Genomic DNA, 23,765 nt, shown 5'->3' with positions numbered 1-23,765 from the left:
TTTGTCTGAGTAATTTGTTGTCACAAACAACAAAGATTCCAGCACAGATCCTTGCGAAACACCTCTGGTCACAGACCTTCAGCCAGAATAACACACTTTCATCACTATTTGGTCTTTTATGGGTAAGCCAGTTCTAAATCTAAACTATTTGGTCATTGTGGATCCCATGCATCTTAATCTTCTGGATCAGCTGACCATGAGGAACGTTGTCAAATTCCTTGTGAAGTCCATATAGACGACATTTACTGCCCTACCTTCATCAGTCACCTCCTCAAAAGATCTCAACCAAGTAAGTACGAAGTAGCCTGCCTTGGACAAGGTCATGCTGACTTTCCCTAATTAGTCCAAACTCTTCCAAATGCGAGTATTTTTCACTCCCAATCTCCTTTAAACAAAGAAACGTGACCTGCAACTTCACACGAGTAACGAGCTATAAATGTTACACTCTTGCCTCAACATTTAGTTATGGAATAAATTTCATGATTGGATTCACATGCTCATTAACTTTTGATCGACATTAAGCTTTATAATGGAAGATAAATCCAATTTCTATGTTTGATGGTGCAAAACATTTTTAATTATCGTCTTGATAATTTGATGATGTGCAAAATGGCTTTAAGTCCTCTTATACAACTGTAAACAGCTATGTTAATATACATTGTTAGTGTTGAGCCTTTTTTGAGTAAAAAAGCCTAAAAAGGTGACTGTATTTTGTACATTTGTTATAATTGGTATTAATTCTGTGAGCTGATATTGGACCCTGCATAAGGAAAGGGAAAGGAAGATGTACAGAAGATCAATCAGGATTGTTTTTTTCAGTATGCAGATCAAAGTGATATTGATATAATGTTTACAAAACACATCGAAGCAGGGGTCGGCAATTTGGCCCTCCCTTTTGCTCCAACTTCGGGGGGAAAATCATGACTGAGTGATTTAACTGGATAGTCCACACTGAAATCTTTTCACTGTAATCAGTACATGTGACAATAATAAAACTATACCAACACATTTTGCCTTCAAACTGCATTGGGTAGTGAATTGCAAAGAGTTCTTTTCATCTGGGTGATGGAATTAAAAAAAAAATCTTGGTCCTAAATGGCCAACCATTTATTTTGAGATTGTGACTACTGGTTCTGGATGCCCCATCTTGTTCCATAATGTCTTTTAGCCTATTGCAAGTTCACGTAACTGACACATAGTATGGGTTCAACTCTTATAATTCTGCTCGTAATTTATGAACTTATGACCATAACTGCTTCATCAGTTCGGGCACTATAAAAGCTGGACAATTACTGACTGCGATATCAAGCATCCAATATGAGAATTTTAATGTTAAAATTATAATGCACATATGCACAATCTCATTAGGATGATGCACCTTCTGCCACTAAATGGAAGTCACGTTCTTGGCCCCTCAGTTTCTTGCCTATAGATACTCTCATTAGATATCATTTCTAACTGCTTTATCCCCAACCTGTTGGCCTGTGCTAGATAGTTTTGAGAGGCCAAAAATCTTGTCATGTTAGTCTGTTACTTTACTCCATTTGTTTTTTCCACCTTTTAGCTTTAAAGTTTCTAGAACTTCCCATTATCTATTTAGAGCTAATGGGCACCTTTTGGTAGAAATTCAATTGCATTTAAACAATGTTGACTGGCAGAAGAAGGTAATAACATGGAACTGCAAATGCTAGTTTATACCAAAGATAGACATAAAATGTAGGATTAACTCAGCGGGTCAGGAGAAAGTGGTAGATAATGTTTCTGGTTGGGACCCTTATTCAGACGGATTGTAGGGCAGAATAGGGGAAAAAAACTGAAAACGAAAAGAGGTTGGACAACTCACAGTTGGCAACAGATGACCTCAGGCAATAAAAGGCAGATTTTTGAGCAAAGGCCAGAGATAGAATCAGTTGTGAACCTGGTTATTCCAGCTTTTGTCTTTGTCAGAAGCTGACTGAGCTGAAAGAAAATTGAATGTTTTCTTTGTGCTTTATTTTTAACATAGGAAGTAAGCAGTTTGGATGTCAAAAATATAATTCTCAACAAAAAATATTTTGGATAGTTTGGGAAACATGTTTTCCAAATGAGGAATAGATTTTAATTTCAGATGTGCGGTTGCGTATTATTTCTGAAAACTGAAGAGGAATCTGTTTTGTTTTCCTGAAGATTTGTTAGGCTTGTTTCCTTTCATTCCACTTAATGCTTTTAAAATTAATTAATTAAAATAATTTTTCTCTTGTGACATCTAGGATGACATAATGTCATTTGAAGCTGAGAAACAGGTGGTGTATCTACAAGTTTATCGTCCCGTTTACTTTCAATTAGTTGATGTCCTTCTGCACAAGGCTCAGTTCCCTTCAGATGAAGAATATTCCTCATGGTCCTCTGATGAAAAAGAACAATTTAGAATATACAGGTAAGGAAGCAATTGTTTAGGTGTTTGTAGAACTGCAAGCCTCATGCGCTTTTCTAAGGTTTCTGATGGTTGAAACATAATGATTGTTGAACAGTTGCTGATGGTACTTTGCAGATTATTGATCACTTTGCACTGCAGTATATTTTACCACTTTGCAGAAGGGTGATTTGTTTCACGCTTCTGATTTTTAAAAAAAAATTGTTTTGTGAATTCCTGATGCCACCCTTGTTGTCACGAGGAGGTCTTCTTTTAACACATCCACTCAAGGGCAGGATATAATTTAGTAGATATTCTTGAAAAAGGAACATGTATTTAGTTGCTGTTGATCAATATCTTGCAGTAAGCTTCATTAAGTGAGTGGACGAATGGTATGAATGTGTGATTTGGAACTTCATTCTCGGAATAATCTGATTGCATTTGGAGGGGGTGATCATTATAGGAGCTGCTATAATAGGCATTATCACAAAGATAGGTGAATGATTTTTCACGTTTTATGCTTCTGAATATTTTGCATTAACCTTTACTTGAATAAGCAAGTTCGGTATTCTGAATGCGCATGCCCAGGTCATAGATCACCAGCTATAAAACAATATTGGCAACGGTGGTGCTTCATTGTGTGCAGGCTTGCGTTTCGTCCGTGGTCGGGGTCGGCTCTCCGTCGCTGCGGATGCTGTTGAGTTGCTGTTGGCCCGTCTCCTCCCTGGTGTCCCGTCCCTGTCCGGAGGTGTCCAGGGTGGCCCTGGGCTTGCGGGGTAGCCCCGGACTTGCAGCCGCTGGCTCTAGCTCGGCTCTGCCTATCCCATATTATAATATAGACATATTCTAAAGTATAGGTACATATTATAGTAAAAAGACTTTTCATATACATCAGTCATACATTATTAAAATTTTCAATTATCAATTACTTCTGCTTCTAGTGTTTTTATTTTTTTATAGAAAGAGAGAGAAAGAGAGGGTAGAAAGTTACAAATAAAAAAAAACAAAAAAAAACGGAAGAGGTGGAATGGGTTACCTGTAATACGTCAATGGAGATAGGTTCGTAGAAAGTATAGCTTTTCATCTGATCCTGAGTTCAAGTTTCAGTTGGGTCCTCGTGCTGTGCCAATCTATCCCTTTAGATAGTTAATGAATGGAGCCCAGATTTTATCGAAAAGATCTTCTTTGTCCATTAAGATGAGTCTAATTCTTTCTAAGTATAGGGTCTCCGACATTTCCGTAATCCACATTTTAATTGTGGGGGTTGTAGGGACTTTCCAAAATTTTAATATTAATTTTTTCCCGATTATGTTATAAGGATTGTGTTACAATTTTCAGACTTTAAAATAGTTGGATATTCAATTGTATGTTTAAATTAATTCTGAGTATTTTTGTTGTAAACACATTTATAATCTATAATTACATAACAAAATGTATCTTTTCGTGGCAGAGTTGATATCTCTGATACTCTGATGTATGTCTATGAAATGCTGGGAGCTGAACTGTTAAGTAATCTATACGACAAATTGGGAAGACTTTTAACTAACACTGAACAACCAACGTCATGGCAGGTAAATATTAGATTGCTACACCACTGTACTAATAAAATATTTGTGTTCAATTTGTTAGAAATATTGTATTTAATTTACATTTTGAGTTACTGGTATCCTGATTTCTTTATAATTGAAAAGTGCGTAACTTGATGTATTGCATAATTGTTTTCTCTTTCTGTTTAGCACATTGAAGCCTGTTTGTATGGGTTTCAATCTATTGCAGAAACCAATGATGTCAACTATTCCGATGTAATTCCAGGATTGATTGGTCTTATCCCAAGGATAAACATCAGCAATGTGCAGTTAGCTGACACAGTAATGTTTACAATAGGTATGCTTTATAGCGTTGAGTATATTTATTAGTGGGATAGCTCTTCCTAATAGTTGTGGTTGCACACAATTTTGGGATAACCTCATGGATTCGTAGTCGTACATCGTAGAAACATACCAGTCTGACCATCATGTCCACAGTGATAATTATGTACTATCTATACTACTCCCATTTACCAGCACTGCAGCCGTCTATGTGTTGATAATCCAAGTCCTTGTTCAGTTATTTAATTGGAAGTTGAGGGTATCCACCTCCACTATCAGGTAGTGTTTTCCAGATTCCAATCACCTTCTTGATATCCATATGCCTTCTTCACCAGCTTATCTACCTGTCTTGCTACCTTCAAGGATCCTTGGACTTACACACTGAGATCCCTCTTTGTTGGCCCTACTATTCATTGTGCATATCCTATCCTTATTAATCCTCCCAAAGTGCATCACCTTTCTCTTATCAGATTTAATCAATAGATTAAATCTGCTTTGGGATGATAGGTTAAACCAAGACCCAATCTGTCGTTGCAGGCATATTGCATTATTTTTGAATAAGAACTTAAAAGTCTATAGTCAAGAGAGAGAGTCAAGAGTCAAGAGTCAATTTAATTGTCATTTGGACCCCTTGAGGTCCAAACGAAATGCCGTTTCTGCAGCCATACATTACAAACAAATAGACCCCAGACACAACATAATTTACATTTTGCATAAACATCCATTACATTGCTGTGATGGAAGGCAAAAAAAAAAACTTATCTCTCCACTGCACTCTCAACCCCCCCCCCCCCCATGTCAAAGTCAAAGCCCCCGGCTGGCGATGGCGATTGTCCCACGGCCATTAAAGCCACGCCGGGTGGTGCAAGGTCGCACACCGGGTCTTGATGTTGGAGCCCCCGGCGTGCGCTCGCAGAGTCCCGCGGCCATTCCAAGCCGCGCGGGGCGGTGCTGTAAGGCCCCGCTCCAGGAGCTCTTCGACCCCGCAACTCGTGCGGGAGAAGTCGCCGTTGCAGGAGCCCTGAAAAGCGGTCTCCCTCCAGGGGCTCCCGGTGCCGCCGTCCGCAGACCCGCAGTAGCAGCCTCCGAATCTCCGGAGGTCGGGCCGCAGCAGCAGCAGCGCTCCACCGCTCCACCCGCTCCGGACTCGGCCAGCTCCGCGACGGTGACGGTGAGTCGTCGGCACCAGAGTCCCCGGTCTTCCTGTTGGAGGCCGCTCCTCGTTGCAGCCCCAACGACAACGGAGACCCGACAAGAAAAGGTCGGGTCTCCCGTGCAGGAAGAGATTTAAAAGTTACCCCCTCCCTCCCACCCCACCCCTACCCCCACACACACATACCCCAACAAAAAATAACAAAAACTACATAGAAACATAGACAAAAATTAATAAAAACGCGGACGGGCTGCAGAGGCCGCTGCTGACGAGAGTCGTGCCGCCTACCGGTAGAGAGACAGGCCTGTCAGCCCACCAATTGCTCTTCTGGATAGCGTTTAAATGTTGAGAGTATCCATTTCCACCGCCCACTTGACAAATTTTCTTCCTCAAATCTTTTTTTTAATCCTCTCCACTCTTGTTCTCGTATGTCCCCTGGATTTTGATACCTATGTTCTGGGGAAAGATTTCGTACCATCAATGAAGTGATGCTTGGGGTGCTGCTTAATATTTATCCCTTCGTCAAGGCAACTAAATGCAGATTATTCAGTCATTAACATGCTCTGGTAACCTAAGATGTGAACTCTGTGTCTTTCCCCTAAATGCTGCTGACTGTTTTGAGTATTTCTAGTAGTTAGTTTTAGTTTCCAGTCATCGGCAACTGTGATATTATTCTTTTGTATTACTACGTTGTTGTTACTTGGAGCTTGCTATGTCCAAATTGGCTGCCCAGTCACTGAATAACAATCGCTTAACAACATTCAATAAAGTAAATGCAATGCTGCCCTGTAAAACCCAAACCCTAGACCTAGAGCTCAATAAAAACATTTGCTTTTGTGGCTTCCCACTTAATTTGGAAAATTATAGTCTTATGATGATTGGGTAATGATTCGAGTCGGTACTCTTCTTCAGACTAATTGTAAGGTGAGGAAGGAAGCTGGAAGTAAGGAGGGGCAGGTCAAAGCCTGGCAGGATACAGCTGAGGAGAGCTTTTGCTGAGCATATGGTTGATCAAAGGCCAGAGATGAAAAGACAGAAGGTGTGAGACATAAGGATTAAAGAGTTGCAAATTGTGAATCGAGGCACTTGGCCAGGTTAGAGGGGGTGCACATGAAGCTGTGTCTGACCTGGAAGGTCTAATGGGATCCCTGGATGGAAGTGAGGGAGGAGGTATGGGGATGGGTGTTAGATTTCCTGCAGTTGTTGGGGAAAGTACCTGGGGAGGGAATGGGTTGGGTTGGGAGAGACGGGTTGATTCCATCCTATCCCCTCTTGTCCAGTCCCTTCTAAGCTACAGCTGAGACATCTTGCATGCCTTCAACTCTTCGATAACTTTCAATTTCTAGGCCTCCATTGATTCAGCTTTACCATGTATGCTCAGTCCTTTTACAGGAATATCGCAAGGCCCTCTTGTTCTTCCTTGACCGGAGACCCAATTAATTTCCATATATTAGCACTATCCTCTGCATGGCGGAATTTGTCCTGACACTCAACAACTTCCTTTTTGTTTCCTCTCACTTTCTTCACATTGAAGGTGTCGCCATGGGCACTCGCATTGGCCCAGCTACAGTGCCCTCCATAATGTTTGCGACAAAGACTTATCATTTATTTATTTGCCACAATTTGAGATTTGTAACAGAAAGAATCACATGTGGTTAAAGTGCACATTGTCAGATTTTTATAAAGCCATTTTTATACATTTTGGTTTCACTATGTAGAAGTTGTAGCAGTGTTTATACATAGTCTTTTTTAGGGCACCATAATGTTTGGGACACATGGCTTCACAGGTTTTTGTAATTGCTCAGGTGTGTTTAATTGCCTCCTTATTGCAGGTATAAGAGAGATCCCAGCACCTAGTCTTTACTCCAGTCTTTCCATCACCTTTGGAAACTTTTACTGCTCTTTATCAACATGAGGACCGAAGTTGTGCTAATGAAAGTCAAAGAAGCCAATGTGAGATTGAGAAACAAGAATAAAACTGTTAGAGACGTCAGCCAAACGCTAGGCTTACCAAAATCAACTGTTTGGAACATCATTAAGAAGAAAGAGTTTACTAATTGCAATGGGACTGGTAGGCCAAGGAAGATCTCCACAGCTGATGATAGAGGAATTCTCTCTATAATAAACAAAAATCCCCAAACACCTGTCCGACAGATCAGAAACACTCTTCAGGAGTCAGGTGTGGATTTGTCAATGACCAGTATCTGCACAAGACTTCATGAACATGAACAGAGGCTACACTGCAAGATGCAAACCACTGGTTAGCTGCAAAATAGGATGGCCAGGTTACAGTTTGCCAAGAAGTACTTTAAAGGGCAACCACAGTTCTGGAAAAAGGTCTTGTGGACAGATTAAACGAAGATTAGCTTATATCAGAGTGATGGCAAGAGCAAAGTATGGAGGAGAGAAGGAACTGCCCAAGATCCAAACAATATCACCTCATCTGTGAAACATGGTGAGGAGGGGGAGGGGGGGGGGGGGGGGGGGGTGTTACGGCCGGGGCATGTATTGCTGCTGAAGGTACTGGCTCACTTATCTTCAATGATGATACAACTGCTGATGGTAGTAGCATAATGAATTCTGAAGTGTATAGACACATCCTATCTGCTCAAGTTCAAACAAATGCCTCAAAACTCATTGGCCAGCGGTTCATTCTACAGCAAGACAATGATCCCAAGCATACCTCTAAAGCAATAAAGGAGGTTTTCAAAGCTAAAAAATGGTAAATTCTTGAGTCAATCACCCGATCTGAACCCAATTGAACTAGCCCCCAAAACAGGCATAAGCTAAAGATGGCTGCAATACAGGCCTGGCAGAGCGTCACCAGAGAAGACACCCAGCAACTGGTGATGTCCATGGATCACACTTCGAGCAACAGATTGCATGCAAAGGATATGCAACAAAATACTAAACATGACGACTTTCTTTTACATGACACTGCTGTGTCCCAAACATTATGGTGCCCTGAAATGGGGGAGACTATGTATAAACACTGCTGTGATTTCTACATGGTAAAACCAAAATGCATAAAAATGGCCTTTACTAAAATCTGACAATGTGCACTGTAACCACAAGTGATTTTTTTCTATTACAAATCTCAAATTGTGGAGTACAGATGCAAATAATAAATGATGGGTCTTTGTCACAAACATTATGGAGGGCGCTGTATGCCTGCCTTTTAGTCTGTTGTGTGGAATAATCCACGTTCCAAATGTACACTGGCACCATACCCAACTCTTTTTCTGCTACATCACCGACTGCATAGGGGCTGCCTCCCACACTTCTGCAGAACTTGCTGACTTCATTAACTTTACGCTAACTTCCACCCTTCCCTCAAGTTCACCCGGACTATCTCTGACACTTCTCTCCATTTCTTGATCCCTCTGTTTCAACCACAGGGGAGACATTGGCAACTCTTCAATCCTTTTGTCTCACAACTTCTGTCTTTTCATCTGGCCTTTGTTTAACCATCTGCCTATCAACATTCACCTGTATCCATCCATTGCCCTGCCACTCCTTTCTTCCAGCTTTCTTCCCCTCCCCCCCACCCCTCCTACAATCAGACATTCTGGGTCTACAATTCAGACCCGGAACGCCAACCAATCAATGTTCTTCAGAGATTCTGCCTGACCTACTGAGTTACTCCAGCACTTTCCATGTTTTATTGTAAACCAGCATCTGCAGTTCCTTGTTTCTACATTCTTATAATGGTTGCTCTAGTTGGTTGCAGTTTCGGTGTGATTTTGACAGGTACAACTTGCTGTTCTAAATCCATCAATTTATTTTGTAGGTGCATTGGCCGAATGGCTAGCTGATCACCCAGTGATGATTAACAGTGTATTGCCACTGGTATTGCATGCTTTGGGCAACCCAGAGCTTTCCATATCCAGTGTTTCCACACTGAAGAAGATCTGTAGAGAATGCAAGTATGACCTACCTCCCTATGCTGCAAATATTGTGGCTGTTTCTCAGGTAATGATTGCAGAGATTTAATGACTATATTTACTGCAACAAGTTACTGTATCTCTTTACATTTGAAAGACTAAACTAAAGGTTTTGCTATTTTAGAAATTGTGCGCAGTATTCTTTGGCTATAATAGAAAATGTAATTTCTCTGCATGGCTATATGTGTGAGCTACGTCACTTATTTAGAGAAACCGAAAGACTTTTCATAGAGTCTGCTGCAAAGTAGTTAATGGTATTTGCTTTGGTCATGTCTGAGGTTAAAAATTCACTGAGAGATGCAAGAAATTTATATGGATCAAGGAACTCTTCTAAAATTCCACCACTAACAATGGTCCGGTGTTTATCATGCACTTTTGGAAGCACTATGATGTGCATAGACAAGGAGAAAGCTGGACAAGCAAAAATATCTGATACATTGTCAATGCGAGTAAAATATATTCTAATGAAAAGAACCTTGCACTGTGAAGTCCTTGCCAATTGATTGAGGCCCACTTTGGCATATTTCTATTTTTTGTTATATTATAAACTGTGAAATAAATATGTGCAGAATCAAAAATGAGTAAAGATTGCTGTGTTCTGTTAGAAGCATTATTGGAAAATCAATAGAATAAAAGCTGCAGTTCTAGTGAAATAGATTAAACGGGTATATTTCTCTAGAATTTTGTTCATATCTATTTTCCATCTATGTGTCTTTAATAATGTGATACATTCATTTAATTATTACTTATAATTAGTTGACCAGTTTGGAATTTTCAGTGAAACACTTGTCAGGCCTGAGATTAAATAAAAGGCAGCTATTAGGTAGGTTCTTGCATTGTAACAAATGATAACTGGTATTTTCTTTTTTGTCGTTGTTTTCCATAGGAAGTTTTAATGAAGCAAATTCATAAGGTCAGTTGATTAAGATTTCCTGATGACAGTTAAAACTCTGATATAACTTTTTGTGCTTATTTCTCTCTCCATCACATTTTCTTCTTTCACTCTTTATGAAGATAAATGTAAAATTAATACCAAGCTGCTTTAAATGGTAATGTTTTAAATGCCCTATACATCTGGATTAAATATGTTGATTTAGTACATAGTATTTAATAAATGTGTTCATCCTAGCATTTATTTAAAATTAATTTTAGTGCAAAAAAGTGGAAAGTTTAAACTTTATACAACATAAATGATGCCGCATGGTACAAAATGAGCCGTGTATCTTCTGTAATTTCCATCTACAAATCTATTTTAAGTCATTTTAAACATTACTGGTAAATGATAAATCAATGAGCAAGACTTGCACTGAATGACTAGACTGCAGAGCCAGCTGATGAGGGGAGGGATGGGGTTGGGGGAATCTGTCCAACAATGTTTATTAAATAATTTACTGAAAATGATAGGCGAGTATGTAATATTGAGTGTGGGCTGTTCAAAGCTCCCACAACACATTTCAGAATGTGACCAATCAGCATTTGTATGTATTTCAAAATCCAGAAGTTGCCCAGATTCCACAATGTTAATTGTTTGATTTTACTTGTTTTGTTCTGGTGGTTTGTTTTGAGGCAATTTTTGGTAAATATTTACTTTTATAAAATACGTTATTTTTTGGTGTTGCAAAATGCTAAATTATGATTTTTTTTAAAGTTTGTCATCATTGAGATTTTCATTTTTTCCTTTTTAGACAAGTCAGTGTATGTGGCTGATGCAGGCGTTAGGATTCCTGCTCTCTGCTCTTCAGGTGGAGGAAATCCTTAGGAACCTGCACTCCCTCATTAGCCCTTACATCCAGCAACTGGAGAAACTTGCTGAAGAGCCGGTATGTAGGATGAAAAATCAGCATCTTGACAACCAAGTTTTTGGGATTGTAGATCTATTTTATTTGAAGTTTTGCTTCTATTATCTCCTCCAGCAGTTTTATTTTCATTTTTCATCTTCTTAACTTTGCATCCTTCCTTTTTGGTAGGGTGTTTTATCTTTTTTCTTGTATCCTGAACCTCAAAAAATATTACACACAGGGGAATAGATGTGCAAATTCTTGCACAGAATTCATTTTATATTAAAAACATATAATTAAAGACTAGTTAATACATGATTTCTAAAGGATGTAATAAAACTTTGACCAGCTTTAATTATTGGCAATGATTAAAAAAACTGCAAACCAATTGTCTCCTGAATATGTGTGCAAATAATATCTCATGAAAGAGTAACACGTCCAATCTTCTGAGCAAGCTCTAACATTATGTTCTTTTGTCTTTCTCTTCTGTCTTCTTTTCAGTGTTATTTTGTATTATTTTATATGTACCATTAAATTCTTTAATCATTGTGTTTCTGCACCGTCCCATTTTTTAAAAACTTGCTGCTTGCTTTTTTTTAACCCCATTTTTTAATCCACTTTCCATCTGTCCAGTGCCACCTATTTTGGTCCATTTAAAAAAACCCATCTACAGCTCATCTGGTAGATGGTTAGCAAAACATACTAGATCTTTGGATTCATAAATTTAAAAAAGTTATGCTGAACATGTACAAATTGTAGTTCGCCTTAACCGGAGTAATCTGTCCAATGGTAGCTGCACACTTTAGGAATAACCGGAAGGACTCAGAATTTTTTTACAAGAAAGTTTTCTGGAATGGGATTTCTGCTGTAAGTTTGGTATGGAGAAGCTGGGGTTGTTTTCCTGGAACAAAGAAGACTGTGAAGAAACTTGATAAGAATTATATGTTTATAATTGGCATAGGCCAGATAAATAGTTGAATGCTCTTCCAATTGGCTGATTGCAAGGAACATGTGAGGAAAATTCTTACTAGCCGTGGTTAGGATCGAGGTAATTATGTGTAAGGATAGTGGAAACGCAATCAATTAATGCTTTCAAATGGAAGTTGGTTAGTGGGAATGGGACAGATCGGAGGTGGAGAAAATGAGAATGCTGGATATCTGAAATGAAAACTAAGTTCTGGGAATATTCAGCTGAGCTGATGAAAGGGCATCGACTTGAAATGTTAACTATTTCTATCTCCATAGATGCTGCCTGACCTGCCGAGTATTTCCAGCATTCCAGAATTTTTTTTTTTAAGACTGGGAATGCTCTTCTGGGAGCAGTTATGCAACCGGATGGGCCAAGTCATGGTGAATAGAATGAAACACTGGACTTCAAACTGTCCTATCCAATGCCTTTTTATAACTTTTAACAATTCATGCAAATCACGACTTAAGATTTTGTTCTGGTTGGAAATTAAAATGTACATGCCTTCTACTATTTTCTGATCCTCATCTGAGTTTCCCATTAATCGCAATTTTGAATTGTTGAATTTTGCCCACAGAATAGTCATATTTTTCATAATTGTGTAAGAGTCATTACCAACCAGTCTAAATCTCTTGTTTTTTTTCCCCCAACATCCATTTTTTAATTGGATATCTACATCACTTTATAAGGCTGATCATCAATTCTGCCTTTAACTGTTGTTTTTACTGCCTGACAAGCCAATGTTAAAAAGCAATTTTAACTTCAACTTTATCCCCTTTTTAATCCTAAAATCATCATATAGAGTTTGATGAATTTGCAATATTTTGTATTTAAACTTGTGTTGCAATATTTTCTAATGGTATAACCTACTGGCTTTTTCTCATTTCCTTTGTCCCTTATTGCGATCAACAATTTGGCAACCTTAGATTAATTTTTAGGTTATTGAGCAAATGAAATTATAAACATTCTCATGAACTCTTCCCTCTACTCAGGTGAAAGTGAATGTCAAATAACTTTAATTCATATTTTTAATGTTTACTATTCACCTATGACCTATTTTCTGCAGCTTCTCGCTTACAATAAAGTATTCCATGTAGACTTTCAAGAATTCTTAAACATTCTTGTAAATGGTGTCCTAAGAAGTTTTCCAATCCCCTTTATTAAGTCATAGACCATTCTTAATGTTGTCAAAAAAGTCAGAAGTAAGTAAAACACCATCTTTCCTTTCTACATTTACGCTGTTGTTTTGTTAAAAGGCACAATCTATCCAATACTTTAGAGAAGTGGCTTTCAAATTGGAGGTGGGGGGTTTATAATATGCAAGGGTCACCAAAATGGTTTAGCAAAGGGTCAGTATTGTGGTGCCCAAGGAATGCAGATAGCAAGGTGAAGTGGAATCGAGGCCCGGGGAGAATGAGGTTGGAGAACTGCATCTCCTGTGTGGACTCCTGCTTTCACCTGGTCATGCACCACTTGCTAATGGTAGGTAACAGTGAAATAAACACAAAATATCCTTTTTTAATGACACAGCATTTTAGGGTTTAATCAAAGGGTTTTGATTGCGAACCCAATTAGGTTTATACTTAGCAGTTTCTTAATAGTGGATCAAATATGTGAACTATGTGATTAAGATGGGTCACCTAAAAAAATAAATATGTTGCTTCAAGTAAATGCCATTATTTTGTTTGGTACTAATTGATTAATGAGTTGGTCATTTGTTGAACAATATTTTGCACTTTTAAAAATAAAAGCAATATTTTCCCACTCCCAAACCTGTTGGAACTAATGAAAATTTGTCTAAAAGCACACAGGTTTGCTTTAAATTATTTCCAGCATTCTTTTGTATGTACATCAGTCACTGAAGGTAAGCATGCATTGTACATCAGTTACTGAAAGCAAGCATGCAGGTATAGAAGGCAGTGAAGAAAGCTTCACTGCGAGAGGATTTTAGTTTAGGAGCAAGGAGGTCCTACTGCAGTTGTACAGGGCCCTGGTGAGACTGCACCTGGAGTATTGTGTGCAATTTTGGTCTCCTAATTTGAGGAAGGACATTCTTGCCGTTGAGAGAGTGCAGTGTAAGTTCACCAGGTTAATTCCCGGGACGGCGGGACTGGCATATGATGAAAGAATGGGTCAACTGGGCTTGTATTCGCTGGAATTTAGAAGGATGAGAGGGAATCTTATAGAAACATATAAAATTAGAGGATTAGACAGGGTAGATGCAGGAAAAATGTTCCCTATGTTGGGAGAGTCCAGAACCAGGGGTCACAGTTTAAGAATAAGGGTTAGGCCATTTAGGACTGAGATGAGAAAATACTTTTTCAACCAGAGAGTTGTGAATCTGTGGAATTCTCGGCCACAGAATGCAGTGGAGGCCAATTCACTGGATGTTTTCAAGAGAGTTAGATTTAGCTCTTAGGGCTAAGGGAGTCAAAGGATATGGGGGAGAAAGCCGGAATGGGGTACAGAGTTTGGATGATCAGCCATGATCATATTGAATGGTGGTGCTGGCTCGAAGGGTCGAATGGCCTACTCCAGCACCTATTTTCTATGTTTCTATAATCAAGGCTGCAGAATTTCTAGACACATTGCTGGAGTAACTCAATGGGTCAAGCAGCATCTCTAGAGAACATGGATGGGCGATGTTTTGGATTGGGACACTTCTTCAGACTGAGGAAGAAGCAAATGACTCTGTCTGAAGAAGGTTCCCGACCAGAAATGTTGCCTACCCATGTTTTCCTGTAATGCTGCCTGACCTGCTGAGTTACTCTTGTACTTTGCCTTTTATTTGTAAACCAGCATCTGCAGTTCCCTGTCTCATGAATAATTTGTAAATCATCAGTCCCTTAGCTGCTTCAACATTTACCCTTCAGTCTCTGAAATCTTATTGACTGTATTTAAAAATATAGTGTGGCTAAAGAGCAATATTCTGTCTGATGATGACTGTTCTGAAAAAATGTTTATTATCTTAATTGCAAGAAGATGGAGAGAAGGCAGGTACGGGATACTGAGTTGGATGATCAGCCATGATCATATTGAATGGCGGTGCAGGCTCGAAGGGCCGAATGGCCTACTCCTGCACCTAATTTCTATGTTTCTATGTTTCTAAGTCTAGTATTTATGTCAGCACTGGTTTAATGTAGTGGAGTGCCCCAAGATGATTCTCAAAAGCATTATCAACCAAAACTTGACACAGAATTGATTAAGAGATTAGTTTTGCTATGCATCTTGTAGGAAGAAACATTGACAGAAATTTGGTAAATTCTGTGTAATATTGGACGGGTGTTGGAGGGAGTTAATTAAATTCAAAGCCTTTGAAGCTTAAGATCCTTCGAAAATAAGATTTTTAATAGTGATAGTGCACTTCCAGAAAGGATGATAGAAGCCGATTAATTTATGTCTTGGAATTCCATTTATATGATTGGGGATGGAGTGGGTGAATTTGCACGAAAAAATTGTGGTGAATTGCATATACTGTGCAAGGGTAAAATGGTTGAATTGGCACTGTATCATGCTCCTTGACTGCTTTTAGCCTATAATTAACACTATACTTTCATTCCCTAACACTGTAGTGAAAATTCCTACACTGTTCAATATCTTTGGAACTAATCATATCCAACATGAGTATTCATAGCGGGCTACCCTTTACACAAAGTCGTTTGAATTGCAGCAGTGCGTGTGCTAAACTTTTTTTTTTTGTTATGCTGCTTTATCTTCCATCCACTCTGTCAATTCCAACAAAAATTATAAATTCTATTTTGGATGTTCTTCCATAGTAGTTGCCTTATCATCCTTTACTATCTTGCATACTCTGTCTAATCCGGTTGTATGTTTCTCCTGAGATAGGCACAAAGTGCTGGAGTAACATAGTGGGTCAAGCAGCATGTCTGGAGAAAAAGAATAGGTGATGTTCCAGGTCAGGACCCTTCTTCAGACCTGGAAGTGAGAGGGTGGGTGAAGACCTTGGGCAGGGTGGTACCCAGGTAGGCCCACTGTCGGCTAGGGAAGGTGTGATCTACGTCTTGCCTTGTATTTGTGTCAGCGTCTGTATTTCTTGAGTCTCTTGCCCAGAGTAGGTTAATGGAGTACCAAAGGATATAGGTTTAATGTGAAGGGGAAAGATTTAATAAGAATCTGAGGGGTAACTTTTTCACACAAATGGTGGTGGGTGTATGGAACAAGCTGCCGGAGGAAGGAGTTGAGGCAGGAACTATCCCAACATTTAAGAAACAGTTAGGTACATGGATAGGACAGGTTTGGAGGGATATGGACCAAATGTGGGCAGGTGGGATTAGCGTGGCCCAAAGGGCCTGTTTCCACATTGTTAGAAATATTTTTCCCCACTACATCAGCAACAGTATTAAAGATATAACCTGAATGTTTATGCTCAAATAAATCAAAGAGTCAGAAAATCTCTGCAATAGCTTTACTTGTCACCATGGTGAGAGAAAGACCCATGCAAATGCCGGTGCTATTTCTGACTGACAATACAGATAATTCACACATATCTTTATACTCATAAACAGCCGTAAAACACATGGTTAGTAATTTTCCATTACATGAATGAAGGTTAGGGAGGCAGGGAGTTTATAGGGAGGAGACCACCTGCCAAAGTAAAAAATAAGACCTTATTGTTTGGAAACACATATACAGGATGATAGCATTATCATGGAAGTCATCAGGATGAGAACACACATGACTATAAAATGACTATAAAATGCAAGGAACACAAGATTAATAGCTTTCGTTAAGATATAACAATACAGTTTGTGCAAATGACAGTATCAACAAGAAGGCTACAGTAGGAGAAATTTGTGTTCTGCACAATGTCGATACCATTTGCTTAGGTGTAACTGAATATGCACAGCGAATACACTGGTAGTCAGTGCTCTCCGCAGTGCTTTCTTTCCTCCTGTTGCATTTTTCTTGGAGATACAAGTTAGGCTGAAGTTCTGTAGAAACGTTTAATGCTGGCTCAAAACTAGTAAAAAATCTTAAAAGTGTAACAAAATTCTAATGCATTACGGTCACTTTTCACCAATGCTAGAATTGTAGTGGTAATTCTTCTTGAGAATAGCCATCACTCTTTTTTTAATTTAAGTGTCCTGCTGTTCCCGTTTGGCTGACAAGTGATAAAATTGTAAATCTAAGATATGAGTTTATAATAATTAAGGTATTATTGGTTTTAACATTTGAGGTACGAAGGTTCTTTTATGAAATTAAGTAAATGAATGTGAATTTCTACAACCTCGATTATGTGTGAATTAACGCGAGTAGTAAACTTTACCTGTTTTACAGTGCCTGAATTAAGTTAAGATTATTACTGAGCTTGTGATTTTGTATTTAGACACACAGTTTAATGATTTATGGTGAATGAGTTAAATCAAGTTCCTAATGATTTAATGCCCTGTACTGTCTATGTGTAGTTTGCATGTTCTCCCTGTGACAGCATTGATTGCACCAGTTCCCTCCCACATCCCAAACATTTATGTGTAGGAAGGAACTGTAGATGCTGGTTTAAAACAAAGATAGACACAAAATGCTGGAGTAACTCAGCGGGATAGGCAGCATCTCTGGACAGAAGGAATGGGTGACTTTTTGGGTTGAGACCCTTCTTCTTTCGACCCAAAACGTCACCCATTTCCTTCTCTCCAGAGATGCTGCCTGTTCTGCTGTTACTCCAGCATTTTGTCTCCAAAACATTTATGACTTCATGGGCTAATCAGCTCCAGTGTGTTGCTTAGTGACGGGTTTTGTAAGGAGTTGAAAGGAGTGTGTGGAGAATAAAATAAATGGATGAATATAAATTAACATCAACGGCGAGTGTCATGTCCGATGGCAAGTTTCTGCGCTTTATGACTTGAATTCTACTTGGTTCCCATTAAAGCTGCAAATGGACCTTGGTCAAATTGATCAAAATCACAGTACTCCAGACACGGTTTTACAGCACAGTAACAGCAAGATACCTTAGTATCTTTGTGGGAAAAGCCGATATATAACTGCTCACTAACTTCATTTATTTCTTGTACTCTCATATCCTCCTTCACATGAACATTTACAAATTTTTCAATTCATCCAGCAAATCCGGTTTAAGTCATATTTTCACAGTCCATTACATCCGCATTGTTCTTGCCTATTACTTAAGCTGTCTATATCAATTTGCAACCTCCTTGTAACTCATTTTCCCATTTAACTTTGTACTATTGGCAAACGTGGATAAGTTGCACTCTGTTCAGCTGAGCTATCGGGCCAAATCTTTCTAGCCCACCTTGCCTGCATTTCTCCACAGAAGTCTTGACTTCCATTTTGGGTGTGGGCTGAAGCCAGTGGTGGTGTCTCCTCTTCCACTGAGCTACAGTACCCTCCATAATGTAATGGCCAAAGACCCATCATTTATTTATTTGCCTCTGTACTCCACAATTTGAGATTTGTAATAGAAAAAAATCACATGTGGTTAAAGTGCACATGGTCAGATTGTCAACACAGTTGTCATTTCTACATGGTGAAATCAAAATGTATAACAATACCCTTTTCAGACAATGTGCACTTTAACCACATGTGATTTTTTTTTTTCTATTACAAATCTCAAATTGTGGAGTACAGAGGCAAATAAATAAATGATGGATCTTTGTCCCAAACATTATGGAGGGCACTACATGAGGATTTTTATTGGGTTCCCAACTCTTGGACTGGGAAACCTGCTCACCAAACCGGAGTCAGGTTAAACTTGGCCTAATTCCACAAATAAATTGAAGAAAGTGGCAGTTGGCAGGGACGTGGCACTTTTGCACTTTTTTGATTATACTTGGTTTAAATGCTTTTTTTGTTAGTATGTGCTTTCTTTGTATTTTTTGACAAGCCTCAAGTGTGATTGAATGTTTGTGAATATCTAAGATATTCACACCCTTTCATAACACTGACAACTGGTGAAGCTGGTGGTGGGTTCACACCAACTATCAAAACCATTCTCTGTGTGCGGCAAGCTCAGTGATGGCTTTCAGCTAAAGACTGTGTCTGGGGCCCCTGCTAAATATACTGCATGTTCGGGATGGGTGTTCAGTATTTTTGTAGCAATGGAAAATACGCTGCATTGTCATAGATTGCAAATTCCCTGAAAATGGCAAACCAAGTAGATAGAGAGGTAAAGAAGGCATGTGGTCCTTCACTGGTCAGGGCATTGAGCATAATAATCAGGAAATCATGATGTGACTTCATAAGAATTGTGTTAAACTGCTTTTTGATTATTGCGTGCAGCTCAGTTGCAGGAATGATCTCCTTGGGGAGAGATTCCTTTTGGAAAGGGTGCAGAGGAGGATTACCAAAATGATACCTGGATTAAGGGGTAATGGCTGTAGGGAAAGCTTGGATTGTTTTCCCTGGAACGCTGGAGATTACGGGGTGACCTGATAGAGTATGCAAAATTATGGGTAGATGTGAGAATCTTTTTCCAAGAATGGAAAAATCTAATACTAGAGGGCATAGCTTTAAGGTGAGAGGGTCAAAGTTTAAAGGAGATGTGTGGGGCAAGTTTTTGGGTTTTTTTGCCCAGAGGGTGGTGAGTGCCTGGAACGCTCTGTCGGAGTGATGGTGAAGGCAGATATGATGATGGTATTTAAGACTTTTTGATAGAGATATGGATATGGATTATGTGCATGCTAATAAGAGTTGTTCTTGGCATCACGTTCAGCATAAACATTGTGGGCTGAAGGGCCTATGCCTGTACTGTACTGTTCTATGTAAATTAGTTCTCTTTTGTTTAGCTTTAAATGAAGGAAATTGTTAATATATTTCTGTGCAAGAGAGAAATGCCTGAAGGGTTGTCGGGTTAAGACAGCGGAATGATGTGGGGAATATCAAGTTGGACGATGTGGAAACTACTGAATCCCCAAGGAGATCTGAGTCATGGTGAGGGATGTGTTTGGTTGCTGGCATTGGATGGGTGTTAGATTCAGAGCCTTGGAAAGTATTGTGGAAAGCCAGCATAGGTGTCATGTTTTATTTAAAGTTGGTTCCCAGTGCTGGGCTCCATCCACAGGGATATACCTGTTAAGCTAATATATTCATGACGTGGCCTGACTTTACAAGCATGTCCTCTGTCATTCATGGGTCACACATGCATAATGTTTATGGGTGTCTATTAGACATGTGGTGCATGGTAAGGAATCTAACTGTAGATCTTTGAGTTCGGCATCCATCACTGCATTTGTTCAACATATGCATAGACGCACTCCAAACCACTCCTGACATACAGGTTTGTAGGTTAAATGGCTTGGTATAAAAATGTAAATTGTCCCTAGTGTGTGTAGGGTAGTGTTAATGTGCAGGGATCGCTGGTCGGCACGGACACGATGGGCTGAAGGGCCTGTTTCCGCGCAGTATCTCTAAACCTAACTCGTATGCATGATGGGTTGAGAAGGAAAATGATAGTCTGAGAAGCAAGATGTGTAGTTCACGTTAATGTTGTGCCATATTGTAGAATCTCTATGTTAAGGACTTTATGAATGTCTTTGACAATGTACTACTAGAGCGACTGAAGGAAGAGTGAGGAAAGTGGAACGAAAGAAAGGGCAGCAAATGCTTTACTTTCATTTCAGAGTTAAACGTATTTTAGAGCATGATTGGGATGGGGGTGCTTCACCTGGGGTTTAGAACTCGATAAGATATTCATTAATCTGACAGTTAGAGAGAGTTGTTGTGGCACTAATATAAAAGAAATAGCTAAACATCAAAGGAAACTACAAAAGCATTTCATAAGGGTGGAAAGGGTTTAAAAAAAAATGCTTGATAGAAGTCTGCTTTCAAAAAGAGGCACACTTTTTCGATTCTAGTTAGTTTAATGCTGTGAAAGAACAAAGTGACATGGGAGAATATTGACATGGGCACCACTTCCTTTTGGTGAGACTATAAAACATGAGTAGAATTGTAGATTTTTGCTTCCATTGAGACGGTTGCTGAATGTAGCAATAGTCTTCAGGCAAATGGCAGATGTTGGAGAGGGTATGCCTAGCAATGTTACAAAATTTTGAGATTAAAAAAATCAAGTCTGTAAGTTATCCCATCAGATAAAGCTTAAAAAGAAGTTTAATTTGACACCTAATTTACTTTCATATCTTCAGTATTAAAAAAGCTATGGCCATTTTCATACTCTGAAATTAGGATCTTGTTCCATATTGCTTTTCCATTGACAAGAAATTTTCAGTTATTATAGATTGAAGCATTCTGAAACAAATATGAAACAATCTTACTTAGATGACTCGAAATGAAAGCATATAATTAGTTAGTTACCTAATTGTAGCTAATTACAAAATTCAATTGCTAAACACGTATCCATTTCTTAAGAATAGATTAACATGTTTAAACAGCCTAAGTGTCCAAATAACATTCACACAAGAATTCACAATATAACATAATTTTTAAATCTCATTGTCATGGATTTACAGGCCAAATGGAAGGAATTTAATGTTTAATACCTGTAAATTAATAGCCATTTAAATCATCTTGCGAGTGGGTTTTTCTGGAACGGAACCATTTGGAACGTTGCGGTGAATTTAATCCCCATATCGGCAGGAAAAATACTGCCGGTTCGTATGGGGGGAAAAAAATCACCGTTTCACAACGTAAAATGTGAATTAAAGGCATCTTAAGGAGCACTTTTATACATAAAATAAACGGCTTTCCTTTACCTGTCCCATACCTGAAATCCGTCCCCGTTGTCGGCGTTGACGGCTTTAGAAGCTGATTTTAAAATGACTCCAGCGCTGAACTTGTCGGGCTATTTAAAAAAATAAATAAATACACAGAACGGCCGTCGGAACAATTCTTCAGCAAAAGCTTGCACTCCAAAAAAATATAATCGAGGACAAGGTAGGAAAAAACGCGTTTTAACCCCGCCCCCCCTCCTCAAAGGCGCCAAAATCGCGCACACGGCCAGTGGCAGAACTGCAGCGCTGCTGAAGGTAAGTATTGTAACATACCTAGTATGACACATTAGGATGTTTGAAAAAGAAAAAAGAAGAAAAGTGATCATTTTTTAAATTCATGCGATGCAGGTTATGGGGTGATGCAGAGATCGGATAAATTAAGTGACTTTCAGACAAACAAAAGTAGACTGAGCAAAAATCTAAGTGGGTAATTCAGTGGGTCTGGCAGCATCTATGGAGGGAATGAACATGAGATTTTGGGTTGGGATCCTTCTTTAGACTGATTCATCTCAAGAAGATTCCCCACCTGAAATGTCTATGCCTCGGAGTTCCTCCAGCACTTTTATTTTTGCTCAAGATTACAGCATCTACAGTTTCCTGTGTCTCCAAAGCAGAATGCTTCCTGTGGTTGAGTGTTGTCAAGAAGGAGGCATTGTAGATCTAAAGAGTGGACAGGTCAGTACACAGCAATGTGAGATTGAAATTCTTTGCCAGATTTTTTGAGCAAGTCAGAAATTGCACCGATGTTCAAGATTAGTTTGGATGGAGTGAAAACTGGTGGATAAAGTATGGTTCAAGCTATTTGCTTGCATAACAGGTAAGCACTGATGTAGATGGACTGCCATTGGCCTATTTCCATGTTATAACATTTGTATTATTTATAGATTCAACAATGAATAACCTCACTGTAAAGGGAACTCAATTCTGTAGTAAGTGAAGCAAGTATTTAGTTATCGATATTGCTGTTTATTATAAATGATGCATGTGGAATCTGAAGCAAATTTTCATCTATTTAATCTTTAAAATTAATTTCATATGAATGGTAAAATGTCTTTCTAGGTTTTTCCTTTTCTATCTTCTAAAAATATATTTTTGGTGGACCTTATGATTTGGAGAATTCTGACCCAATCATTCTTTTTGCAACCTGATATTGAAAATGTTTCAAAAATTGAAACCTTGCAACAAAACATAACTAAAAGTGGGAAATGTGGGAAATGCACAACAGTTCAAGCAGCATCAGTGTAGAAAGAAATGATATAATTCCTAACTATAATTCCCTATGTGTGTAAACTGCTAGGGACTGATTATATGCATTTCTGTCTTGGCACTTATTGATCAATGCACTTTCTTTTACTTTGTGCCTAAAATAATTAGTATTTTGGAAAATAAGCCGAAGTGATAATTTATTAATGTAAAGTTGTCTGTTTCCGTAATCTGTTAAAAATTCATTTTGAATTTCATCTGCTTGGATGTCCTTCATTCATTAAAACTTGTATGTAATCTTTAATAGGAATAAAAAGGTTAACACCATAGCAGAATGTAGATTGCTTATTGTTCAGAAGACAGTTTGATTAATGCTAATAATAGCTTAGACTGGAAAATATAATCGCTAGTTACTGTACATTTTCATTCTTGGCATTTTCTTCCCACTGTATTTAAGTCTCTCCTTGATGCCAGCTTTCTTTTTTTTAAATAATACCAATTGATAGCTTCCTTTGGTGAGCCCTCATTAATTGTACAGAAAATGTTAGTAATAAACTACATGTCAGGGTGCCTTGTAATTTAGGGGCAATAACTGGTCGGATTCAGATTTACAAAGCCAAGAACTTGTCATTTTGATGAGGGTTTGATTATCGGTTGCGTTATACCAATTGGTTGCGTGTAACTTTTTTTACAGAAGCCTGACAAACTTCTGATTTTCCTTCAATTAATTGGTAAGTCCTTTTGAGAGCAGAGGGGGCT

At 38.7% G+C, this 23,765-nt stretch overlaps 1 protein-coding gene across 1 annotated transcript in view; it reads left to right on the top strand.

Moving 5' to 3' along the window:
* The window catches only part of ipo13b (importin 13b), a 100,408-nt gene that overhangs the window by 39,487 nt on the left and 37,156 nt on the right, over nucleotides 1-23,765 (top strand). The window contains exons 5-10 of the mRNA XM_055641720.1: nucleotides 2,250-2,416; nucleotides 3,843-3,963; nucleotides 4,129-4,276; nucleotides 9,204-9,385; nucleotides 10,244-10,270; nucleotides 11,043-11,177. Of these exons, the coding sequence (XP_055497695.1) occupies nucleotides 2,250-2,416; nucleotides 3,843-3,963; nucleotides 4,129-4,276; nucleotides 9,204-9,385; nucleotides 10,244-10,270; nucleotides 11,043-11,177 (780 nt within the window). The remainder of the gene's footprint in view (nucleotides 1-2,249; nucleotides 2,417-3,842; nucleotides 3,964-4,128; nucleotides 4,277-9,203; nucleotides 9,386-10,243; nucleotides 10,271-11,042; nucleotides 11,178-23,765) is intronic.

Source organism: Leucoraja erinacea, chromosome 10, assembly GCF_028641065.1.
Source record: "Leucoraja erinacea ecotype New England chromosome 10, Leri_hhj_1, whole genome shotgun sequence".
Lineage (NCBI taxonomy): Eukaryota > Metazoa > Chordata > Chondrichthyes > Rajiformes > Rajidae > Leucoraja > Leucoraja erinaceus.
This window is presented reverse-complemented; position numbering and strand designations above follow the sequence as displayed.